The sequence below is a fragment of the Gadus macrocephalus genome, chromosome 23 (genome assembly GCF_031168955.1).
Source record: "Gadus macrocephalus chromosome 23, ASM3116895v1".
In the NCBI taxonomy this organism is placed as follows: domain Eukaryota; kingdom Metazoa; phylum Chordata; class Actinopteri; order Gadiformes; family Gadidae; genus Gadus; species Gadus macrocephalus.
Window position 1 is genome coordinate 16,458,796 of NC_082404.1, and position 12,500 is coordinate 16,471,295.

General features: G+C 44.8%; 1 protein-coding gene across 1 annotated transcript in view; it reads right to left on the minus strand.

The window, feature by feature from the left end:
• Positions 1-3,500: 3,500 nt before the first annotated feature.
• Positions 3,501-12,500, minus strand: part of LOC132452640 (receptor-type tyrosine-protein phosphatase mu) — a 20,133-nt gene continuing 11,133 nt past the window's right edge. Inside the window, 4 exon segments of the mRNA XM_060045363.1 lie at positions 3,501-3,816; positions 6,303-6,335; positions 9,173-9,305; positions 10,764-10,832. Coding sequence (XP_059901346.1) covers positions 3,549-3,816; positions 6,303-6,335; positions 9,173-9,305; positions 10,764-10,832 — 503 coding nt within the window. The 3' untranslated portion in view covers positions 3,501-3,548.

Sequence of the window (12,500 nt, forward strand, 5' to 3'; positions counted from 1 at the left end):
AGTTCAATATAATTTAGGTTCTAGTTCTATAGTTGGTTATATAGTCTCATAGTTCTACAGTCTCATAGTTCTATAGCCTCACAGTTCCATAGTCTCATAATGGGGGAAACTCCCCTACCCGAACAGGCACAGGGAATCAAGCCCCCCATGGAGACCTAAACAGCAGCAGCCTGATGTGAAGTATATTGTTCCTGTAGACCTTAATCACCGCACAGTGTGGAGAACAAAGACTACCGTTGTACATCTGATCTGGTGACTGGTTAGTCAGGAGCTGGATGCTCCTGGCAGCGAGTCTCCCACAAAAAAAAGTGAATAGTTGCATTTGTCAGAATGCCTCTCGCACATCGGCTGATCTGTGGGTTTTCCGTGCTTATTTTGCGCACGCTGCGCTGTTGGTAACAAATGTCACAAGCTTCCGAGCCATCAGCATGTTTGGGCAGATCATTTGGCTCGGCGCCAGGCGAACAGTGATACTCAACATTGTTAAGGGAGCAGCAATCAGTCGAGCGTGCGGTTTTTGTCCCGAGAAAATAATGATAGTGGCCCCCTGACCCAACGCCAAATTCTGTCCAGCAGCTCCATCGTAGAAGAGATTTGTTAGAGCAGGGATGGATGTTCCTGAAGTGCATAAGCTGTTTCTAAAGTGTATTAGTGGTGATACAAAAGGTTATTAGCAGTGTTTAATAACGGGTCTAGATGTTATTAGCGACGGGTCTAGATGTTATTAGCAGTGTTTCTAGATGTTATTAGCGACGGGTCTAGATGTTATTAGCAGTGTTTCTAGATGTTATTAGCGACGGGTCTAGATGTTGTTAGCAGTGTTTCTAGATGTTATTAGCGGCCTTTCTAGATATTATTAGCAGTGTTTCTAGATGTTATTAGCCGTGTAACTAGATGCTATAAGCTGTGTTTCTTAAGGATATTAGCGTTGGTATAAATGTTATAGGCCCTAGAGGTGTGTCTAGATGTCATTAGCGGTGCATGTAGATGCTATAAGCTGTGCTTCTAAAGAGGTTAACCGTTGGTATAAATGTCATAGCGGTGTGTCTCGATGTTATTGGCGGCGTTCCTAAAGGACATGAGCGCCGTGTCTAAAGTGATCTCCTGACACGTTGAGAGAAGGGAGATGCCAGTGTGTGTCAGCTTCAGACTCAGCCTGGAGTCCACGAATCATCACCTCAAGGGGGTCTGCTGCACTCTCCCCCTTACTCCCCCCCTCTTCCACTTACAACCCCCCCCCCCCCCCCCCAAACCTCTCCACCTTCCAACACCTCGGGGAGGACTGCTGACCTCTCCCCCTTCCTCCGCCTTTTCCAGCCCCTCTCCCCCCTCTCCCCCCTCTCCCCCCTCTCCCTTACGCCCTCTATCGCCTCCCTCTCCATCCTACCTCCCCCCACTCCTACACCTGCTCAACCTCTACCCTACCTCCACCCCTCCTGCATCTCCTCCTCCTCCTCCACCCTACCTCCACCCCTCCTAACACCATCTCCTCCTTCAACCCACTTCCCCCCCCTCCCACACCTGGTCACCTTCGCTCCCTCTACTCTCCGTCTATGCTCTTAAATCTCCTCTTCAATTAAAATCAGCAGCTTTATTGGCGCGGAAAGCGTTACACACACACTGCCAAGCAGAGAGAGTCCAAGAAGTCAGAAAATAAGGATTCAAAAAAGATGTGTGTCCGTCCTCCCTTTCACTCCCGCGCTCCGTCTTTCTCTTTCTAACTCCGTGTGGGAGTATGTCATGTTGTGATCAAATGTAGTTAGTCATATGACCTGCAGTCAGCCCTCCTCTCCCCTCGCCCCCCTCTCTATCTTCGGGCGAGTGACAACAACATCTCCAGTGTTGTGTCTGTTAGTCATCTAACCTGTGGTTCAACTCCTCACTCTGCATGCAGAGTCTCCCGATACGCTCACACACTGTGCTCTGTAATAGCCTCACACTCTCTCCGTCTCCACTGTACGCCCAAGCTGTGCGCTTTCTTAGACCTCGTCGTCCCCGGAGTCGAACCGTCTTTCTGAACGGATCGGACCACAGCGCGGTAGATCTTCCGTTCTTGACGGATCAGTACACACGCTTGTGTTGATCCCATCGTTCTGAACAGATCGGGTCACACTGAAGTAGATCCTCTAGCATTTGATAGCATAGTTCTACAGCATTGTACTCTTAGCATGTGGTAGCATTGTATTTCTATTCTATGGCATTGCTCTGTTAGCATTTCATGGCATAGCAAAGTGCTACAGAATTGCATTGTTAGCATTTGATAGCAAAGCTTTACTCTACAGCATGGTACTGTTAGCATGCGATAGCAAAGCATCATTGTACAGCCTACTCCGTGATGTGGTTGGGTACAGCGTTATCATTATTATGTTAATATATCCTTGTTCAAGATGTGTGTGCGTGTCCCAGCGTGTGTCAGGCCTATTGCTGATCGTGTTTAGCGTGTAGGTGTGTCCAATTTGGGAGTGTGTGTTTATGTGTGTAATTGCGTTGTGCGTGCGCATAATTGCCGTGCATGTGCTTATGTGTTTCCTGTGTGTCTAATTGTGGTGGGTGACTAACTGCTGTACTTGGAAGACAGAAGAAAGCATTTACAGATTTATACCCTCAATCCTTCTCTCATTTCTCCCCTGCTCACTCTCTCCTCCTCACTCCCCTCTCTCTGCCTTATTGTTTCCCAATTGTTTTTTGTTAGTGACTTTCTTCTCGAAAGGGAAACCTGCCTACCTTTTCTCTTTTCTTGTATGTGCCTTCCTAAAAATGTCCCTCTCTCTCTCTTTCCTGCATTCTCCATCCCTTTATCTGTCTCTCTTTCTCTCTCTAGCGCTCTCCTGTCCTCCATATCTCTAACTCTGTGTCTGTCTCTCTATCCCTCTCATTCTCCCTTTCTCTCCTGCAATAAAGATAGAGACAATCGCTCAGGGATACACTTCAATTCTTCTGGAGACAGAGAGAGAGTGAGAGAGAACTCTTCAGTCATCAAGTCATCTGTGTGTGTGTGTGTGTGTGTGTGTGTGTGTGTGTGTGTGTGTGTGTGTGTGTGTGTGTGTGTGTGTGTGTGTGTGTGTGTGTGTGTGTGACTCACTGCGGGTGGTCATTGTGTCTGAGACTCACTGCCTTTGGTCAGTGTGTGTGTGTGTGTGTGTGTGTGTGCGCGCGCGCGTGCGTGCGTGCGTGCGTGCGTGCGTGTGTGCGTGCGTGTGTGTGTGTGTTTGTGTGTGTGTGTGTGTGTTTCTGTGAGTGTGTGTGTATGTGTGGGACTCACCCTGTGTGATCAGTGTTTGTGTGCGTGTGAGAGATTCACTGCTTGGGTCAGTGAGTGAGTGTGTGTGGACTCACTTTGTGTTGTCAGTGTGTGTGTGTGTGTGTGTGTGTGTGGAATCACTGCGTGTGGTGAGTGTGTGTGTGTGTGTGTGTGTGTGTGTGTGTGTGTGTGTGTGTGTGTGTGTGTGTGTGGACTCACTGCGTTTGGTGAGTGTGTGCGTGTGTGTGTGCGTGTGTGTGTGTGTGTGTGTGTGTGTGTGTGTGTGTGTGTGTGTGTGTGTGTGGACTCACTGCGTGTGTGTGTGTGTGTGTGTGTGTGTGTGTGTGTGTGTGTGTGTGTGTGTGTGTGTGTGTGTGTGTGTGTGTGTGTGTGTGTGTGTATGTGTGTGTGTGTTTGTGTGTGTGTGTGTGTGTGTGGACTCACTGCGTGTGGTGAGTGTGTGAGTGTCCGCCTGGTAGCTGGTCCCCTGCTCAGCGAAGCTCTTGTCCATGGAGTTGACCATCACCGTCATCTCCTGCCGGGAACTGGTCTCCTTACGCTTCTTAGCCAGCGTCCTACACACACACACACACACACACACACACACACACACACACACACACACACACACACACACACACACACACACACACACACACACACACACACACACACACACACACACACAGAAACACACTCACACACACACACACACACATGGAGAGAACAATTAAATAAATGATCAACCAATCAAAGGACCAAGGAAGACACGCACACAAACACACACACACACGCACACACACACACACACACACACACACACACACACACACACACACACACACACACACACACACACACACACACACACACACACACACACACACAACAATTAAATAAATGATTGACTTTAATAAAGGACCTAACAAGTCAAACACACACAAACGCATTGGTTTTAGCTGAGATCGTCTAATATAGATACATGGAGGCTGGGTGGAGCCTCTATAAGATATTGAGGCTGGGTTCCGCCTCTTTAAAGATATGGAGGGTGAGTTCAGCCTCTTTAAAGATATGGAGGGTGAGTTCAGCCTCTTTAAAGATATCGGGACTGAGTTCAACCTCTTTAAAGTTATTGAGTTCAGCCGGTGTAAAGATATGGTGGCTGTCTGTTTCTCTAACTTATTTTTCTGTTTGATTCTCAAGGTCAATCCTCCCTCCCTCTCCTCTCTCTCACTGTCTCTCTCTCTCTCTTTTCTCCCCCCTCTATCTCTCAGTGTCTCTCGCCCGAGGCTGTGAGTTGATGCATATGGTGAGTAATGCACTCGGTAACTTCTGAATACACACACAGCATGCTTACACACAAGTACACACACACACACACACACACACACACACACACACACACACACACACACACACACACACACACACACACACACACACACACACACACACACACACACACACACCACACACACACAAAACACACAGTCACACACCATACAACCATACACAGACACACTCGCACACACACACACACTCGCACACTAACACACACACACACACATGGACACACACACACACATACACACACACACACACACGTATATTCTTATGGCTGTCCAACAGATAAAGGATGAAGAGTAGGTTGTTTCTAACCCCCGCACCACACACACACACACACACACACACACACACACGCACATAGTTTCTGTAAGCCAGACATAGTTCAGGGCGTTCTATTTGCGGGCTCTAAGACGACTCTGACTGCTACCCTGACCTGAAGATGGAGAAAATACAAATAAATAAACACAGAAAATAAAAAGAACCTTTCAAACTAACATACAAATAAAAGCTTTCGTTTCTGTAAGTGTGTGTGCGTGTGTGTGTGTGTGCGTGTGTGTGTGTGTGTGTGTGTGTGTGTGTGTGTGTGTGTGTGTGTGTATGTGTGTGTATCAGGGGGATGCGTGTGTGTGTGTGTGTGTGTTTGGGGGGGGGGGTGTGTGTGTGTGTATGTGTGTGTATCAGGGGGATGCGTGTGTGTGTGTGTGTGTGTGTGTGTGTGTGTGTGTGTGTGTGTGTGTGTGTGTGTGTGTGTGTGTGTGTGTGTATGTGTGTGTGTGTGTTAGAGTGGTGGTGTCGTGCCCTCTGGCAAGGCACTCTGCCCCCCCTTCCCTCTCTGCTAATGGATGCAATGTACTTTCTGGACGGACACACACAAACAAACACACACTGTGGCATCTTTCTGGTTTCCATGGAGACAGGGGCCATCAAACTTTGGCAATAAAATAATATCACCTGAATATTAACACACCTGTAAACTACAGTATTAGTGACTATTATCACATTTACCTACTAACTAAATATATCTTTGTTGGTGTCTAATAATCTTAAACTATGTTTAATATCATGCTTTATTTTATCGTGTATTTTAGCTTAGTTGACCAAGTTAAAAACAAACTGATAGGCAGAGCTTCCCGTGGTGATGTAGTGAAATGAACTGGAGAGGCTTCAACCAATACATTATCTTCGGTTTTAAACGTGGTCATTTAAGACGTCACGTGGACGTGTGGACCTCTGTCTGGGCGGTGTGTGTGGAGCTCTGTCTAGACGGTGTGTGTGGAGCTCCGTCTGGACGGTGTGTGTGTGTGTGTGTGGACATGCTGAGCTCTGTCTGGGCGGTGTGTGTGGACGTGTGGAGCTTCGTCCGAGCACCGATGCATTTGATGTCCGAGTCCGAGTGAGAGTTAGGCTTCTCGGACACTTAGTATAGTATAGTGTAGTGTAGTATAACACACCGGTGTGGGTGGCGCACTACAAACACAACGACGGAAAAAATAAAAAAGTATCACAAAGTTCAATAGACAAAGTTAAAAGTCTTATGTTATTTGCCCAAAAAACAGTGTTGTTTTATTCAGTTATTTGTGAATGAAGAGATCTCTTTATATTGCGAGCGATGGTTTAAATGGTGTTTCTTGTTAAGTGAGGTGCAGGATGATGTGGAAGTCGGCTAGCCGTGTGTTAGCGTACAGGCTAAGCTCAGGGTTCAGGGGTTACTCACAGGTAGTAAGTGTAGGATTGATAGTTTCTTCGTCTGAGTGGAAGGATGGAATGAGGGGAAAGAAAGAAAGAAAAGAAAAATAGATTAATGTCTAAGAAAAAGAAAACTGATGAGTCAAATTATCAGGTGGCAGAGTGGAGCCGACGGCCCTGCCTTGGTTGTTGCCTGGCCGCGGGTTAGATAGAACTAGCAAGAGGTTTGCTCAGTGGCAGCAGTTAGTAGTGGGAGGAGTCAGTAGTGGGAGGAGCCTGTGGTGGGAGGGGTCAGTCATGCACTTATTGTAGAAGGCAGTTGGAGCAGTGGGAGGAGACAACAGTGGGAGGAGTCTGTAATGGGAGGAGCCTGTGATAGGAGGAGTCAACGCGGGAGCTTCCGACTAGCGTGTGGCTATCAGTGCCTCAATGCTAACACTATCAAGGCCTGCCCTAGCGAGGTCAGCCCAGCCCCACCCTGTTCAACACGGGGCCGTGACACCACACAGTGAACTTCTATTTCCTTTACATTTATCTTCTTTCATCAAGTGGTGAAACATTTCTGGTTTTGTTCAGAGAACACGCGGTTTACTTAGACGCTGTTTTAATCTCAGGCTGTGTCCTGCATGTCGAAGAAGTCTCTCTGTACATCTCAAGTCAAACAGGCTTTTTAATCACCATCAGAACTATTGATGCCTGGAAGGCCGACAGAGATTAGTAGATCTTATGTCCAGAACGGCTGGTTTGGTTTAAGTTTGAGGGGAAGCCTTCATTCTTTAGTAGGAAACAAGGTAGGAGATAATCATAAAATGTCAATAATGATATTGACTTCTCTAATTATGTTATTACATGAAAGAGCAAATACTAGTGATTCGCACAGCTGAGAACTCCCCTCTGTGCATACTGCGATGTGTTTGACACAAGAGTACACACCATTACTTCGTTTTAGAGGCTCTATTGTTATTCATACTTCTTTGCTCATCGGGAGATGATTTATTTCAGATTAGTCTCGTTTACACGCTGAACAATGTTTCACACATATTTCTCCAAGTGCCACCCAAGGTCTGATATTCGGAAAAAAAACATGCTGAATATCTATTTAATTTTCACAAATACTGAAACTTTGTCCAATGTTCGGTCTTTAGCGAAAGGCCAATCTGAGAGAAATCTGTCCACTTTAACAAGCTGTTTTGATGCAAGTGAATATGCTCAAACTGAAGCCACTGTGCTGCGCTACTTTCTAAACCTTCATTACCCTTTTTAATTAGGCTTACATCGTTAGAGGAGCGAACGGATAAGAAACCAACCAGGCTGCTGAGAACTAGCCATATTCGTCGGCATGGCGATGGGTCTCCGACATTAGGACGGACGGAGTACTTAGTGTTTAGTGTTCAGCCCTTGGCCTGTATTGTACCATTTTAGGGACGGAGTATTTGGTGATACGTTTAATACCTAAGGCCAACTACTAGTGGTATGTAGGGTTTATAGTGTGTGTGTATAGGTGTGTATGTAGTGTATCTGTAATGTGTGTATGGTGTAGGGGTGTGTATGTAGTGTGTGTTTATTGTGTGTATCCATCCTGCTGGCAGCAACAAAGAAGAAACTCTTTCATCAAATGGCCCTTCTTCTCTTAAGTGTGTGTATGTGTGTGTGCGTATAGTTAGCCTTGCTGTGTGTGTGTGTGTGTGTGTGTGTGTGTGTGTGTGTGTGTGTGTGTGTGTGTGTGTGTGTGTGTGTGTGTGTGTGTGTGTAAATGTGTGTGTGTGTGCATAGTGTGTACGTGTGTTTATAGTGTGTGTGTTTGAATAGTTTGTGTGTGTGTGTGTGTGTGTGCTTATAGTGGGTGTGTGTGAATAGTTTGTGTGTGTGTGTGCTTATAGTGTGTGTGTGTGTGTGTACGTGTGTTTAAAGTGTGTGCTTGTGTGTGTGTAATGTGTGTGTGCCAGTGTTTCTCTGAAGGCTAATGTTAGATGTTGCAGTATAGTCAGTTTAATGGTGATTAAAACGCAATCTGTTCCATTATTCACCATGTAATATCACACCCTGTGTGTGTGTGTGTGTGTGTGTGTGTGTGTGTGTGTGTGTGTGTGTGTGTGTGTGTGTGTGTGATGAAAGAGATCAGAGGCTGTAGTTAACCGAGTGAGAGCCCCCCCCCCCCTCCCCCCCTCTCCCCCCTCCCCCCCTCTCCCCCCCTCTGTGTTGACCAGGACTTCTAAACCAGTAAACAGCTTCTTAGCAGTTTGGCTTCAGTACAGATAAAGCCTTTGAAATCAGCAACACTGATACCATGTATATTATATATCACATGATGTATTATATATATACTGTATATTATATATAAAATATGGGATACATGATGGCATATATTATAGTCTTCCTTGGTAGCCATGTCACACGGTGAACTCATGACAGCAACTCATGAGGGGGTCACCATGGCGATGGTGATGATGAAGATGGGGTTGATGATGATAATGGTGGTGAATGTGACGATGAAGATGTTTAATGTGATGGTAATGATGAAGATGACGAAGAAAGTTATTGTGATGGTGAGGATGATGAAGAGTGTTAAATTGATGTTGATGATGATGATAATGGTGGTGATTGTGATGGTGATGATGAAGATGGTGATTATGATGGTGATGGTTAAATTTGGCTAAATCACATGAACACACAACCTGAACCACACACACACGCACACACTCACACAAGCACACAAGCACAAGCACACTGGCACGCACAATAGATGAGATTGTGATTTGATTTAGATGTGATATGTTAGAATTGTAATAAAATACCTGTGTGTGTGAGTGTGTGTGTGTGTGTGTGTGTGTGTGTGTGTGTGTGTGTGTGTGTGTGTGTGTGTGTGTGTGTGTGTGTGTGTGTGTGTGTGCGTCGTACCGTTTCTTTATGAGCAGGATGACCCCGAGGAAGATGATGATGAAGAGCAGCACTCCAGCGGTGACCCCAGCGATCTTCACCGTGTGGTCCGACTGTTTCTCCTGCTCGGGCTCCGGCCGCCTGGTGGCCGCGCCTGGAACACATTCACCAGCGTTAACCACTAGTTACTACCACTAACTATCCTTTACTACCACTTACCATCATTAACTACCACTAGGTACAATTAACTACCAATAATTACCACTAACTATCATTAACTACCACTAACTATCGTGAATTATCATTAACTACCACTAACTACAAGTAACTACCACTAACTACTATAGACTAACATTTACCACATTAACTACTAGTAATTACCTGTAACTACCATTAACTACTAGTTACTTTTATGAACATTTATGAGACATTTTTTAGATATTTGAAAATTCGGACTTAATTATTTTACAGAAACATCGCCTACTGCTCCTTTAACTATCATTAACGAGGCAATCTCTAAGATCTTCAAAGATTTTAATTCAATTAATCTCAGTTCAGTCGGTATCTATCACCTTATGAGGTAACACATGGTGAGTGATCCTCTTGTGATTGATCCTATCAGTTAGTAAATAACTCCCCCTCAACCAGCTGCTGTTCTGTGAGACTTTAATCTCCATAGGCGACGCATGGATAACAAAAGGGAGATCTTTGAGATTGCCGCTTTCAGCACTTCTAACAAACGCTAACTGTTATGTCTATGGGTGCCTAAATCATATACAGTCTTTTCTCTTCTTAATAACACGTTTAGACCTATCATAGTCATTTCTCTTCTTAGCAATACATTAAGATGTAAATGACTCTCATTTCTTCTTAGTAATACATTTAGACGAATGATAGCCTTTTCAAGTCTCAGTTGTGTTGTGCATAAAGATGTATGATAGTACTTTTTCTACTTAGTTATAGATTTAGATCTAAAATGCTCTTTTCTCTTCTTCATAATAGATTTAGACGTCTACTTTCTCCAAGGTCAGTCCAGCGCTCGGCTATCGACTAGTTCTGTCTGCTCTGTTCTTGTATCGATTGCCTCGGTATGAAGTGAGAAGGGTTAGGAAGAGTCTCACACCCACGCAAACACACTACAACATATGCACACACTCTTTTTGTGTGTATATGTTGTACACATATTTATATGTCTTTCTGTGTGTGTGTAAATAATAGTATGTATAAAGTATATATCGTATAAAGTACTTTCTGTGTGTCTATATAATATAGTATATCGAGTGTATATAGTATAAAGTACTTTCTGTGTGTCTATATAATATAGTATATAGAGTGTATATAGTATAAAGTACTTTCTGTGTGTCTATATAACGTAGTATATAGAGTGTATATAGTATAAAGTACTTTCTGTGTGTCCATATAATATAGTATATAGAGTGTATATAGTATAAAGTACTTTCTGTGTGTCTATATAATATAGTATATAGAGTGTATATAGTATAAAGTACTTTCTGTGTGTCGATATAATGTAGTATATAGAGTGTATATAGTATAAAGTACTTTCTGTGTGTCTATATAATATAGTATATAGAGTGTATATAGTATAAAGTACCTGCTAGCTGCTTGTCTCCAGGCGGAGGTGCGATTCGAACGTACGGCGTTGTTGTCATTATTATAGCCGCTAGACATGCAGACAGACAGGCAGACAGACAGACAGACAGACAGACAGACAGACAGACAGACAGACAGACAGACAGACAGACAGACAGACAGACAGACAGACAGACAGGTAGGAAGACAGACAGACAGGCAGACAGACAGATAGACAGGTAGGTAGAAAGACGGACAGACGGATAGACAGACAGACAAGTAGGTAGACACACCGACAGACAGACAGGCAGGGAGAGGGACAGACAGACAGATAGAAAGGTAGACAGACAAACAGGTAGGGGCGACAGACAGAGGAACAGAGAGACAGACAGAGGGAGAGGGAGACATACAGGTATAGAAAGAGACAGGCAGACACACAGAGAGGAAAGAAGGATAGAATCAGCCATCATTAGTTATATTGTGAGTCATGAATAAGCAGAAACATTAGTAATTGTGCAGAAAATACAGTCACTTCTCCAACCATCACATGAACATCTTGTTAAGGTGGGCTTCAGCATCCTGTAGGCTCCATCACAAATCATACAGCATCCTGTTGGTCACCATGGCAACTCCTCCTACAGCGTCCTGTTGGTCACCATGGCAACTCCTACAGCGGCCTCTTGGTCACCATGGCAACTCCTACAGCATCCAGTCAGTCAGCATCACAACTCCTACAATATCCTATCTGTCACCATGACAACTCGTACAGCATCACGCCAGTCACCACGACAAAAACGACAGCATCCTATCTGTCACCATGACAACTCCTACAGTCTCCAGTAAGTCAGCATCACAACTCCTAAAGCGTCATGTCAGTCACCACGACAACTCGTACCGCATCCCTTCAGTCACCATGTCAACTCCTACAGTATCCTATCAGTCACCATGAAAACTCCTACAGCATCATGTCAGTCACCATGACAACTCCTACAGCATCCTATTGTGCTTGCAATTGCCGATGTGGGTCGACTGTACTACATAGTAGTATACTGCACAGTATAGTATCGTATAGTAGTGGTGAGGAGGTTTACAGTATAGAATATTATGAGGTAAAGTATAGCAGGCTTGTGGTCACTGAGTTTGTGTGTGTCTGAGTGTTTGCCTGTGAGTGTTTGTGTCTGCTCGGGTGTGTGGGAGTGTGTGTGTTTTTAAGTTGTGTTTATCTCCTCCTGTGACAGAGAGCCAGCATCCCAGAGCACTGGTGATTGGCTGCTGCCTGGTGACTGACAAGTGACCAGGGACTGGCTCCACCAATCAGCTGTCTCTGCAGTTTCCATCTGGCTCGCAGCTCCAATAAAGACCTAAATTAAAACAACAGACTGGAGACCGCGTTTGTGTGTGTGTGTGTGTGTGTGTGTGTGTGTGTGTGTGTGTGTGTGTGTGTGTGTGTGTGTGTGTGTGTGTGTGTTTGTGTGTGTTTATACGCATTTGTGTGTGTGCGTTTGTGTGTAAATTTGTGCCTAATTATGTGTGTGCGTGTGTATGTGTGTGTGTGTGTGTGTGTGTGTTTGTGTCTGTGTGATGGGGCGTATATATTTGTGTGTGTGTGTGTGTGTGTGTGTGTGTGTGTGTGTGTGTGTGTGTGTGTGTGTGTGTGTGTGTGTTGGTGTGTGCGTGTGTGTGTGTGTGTGGGCCTATATATATATATATATATATATATATATACATATATACGTGTGTGTGTGTGTGTGTGTGTGTG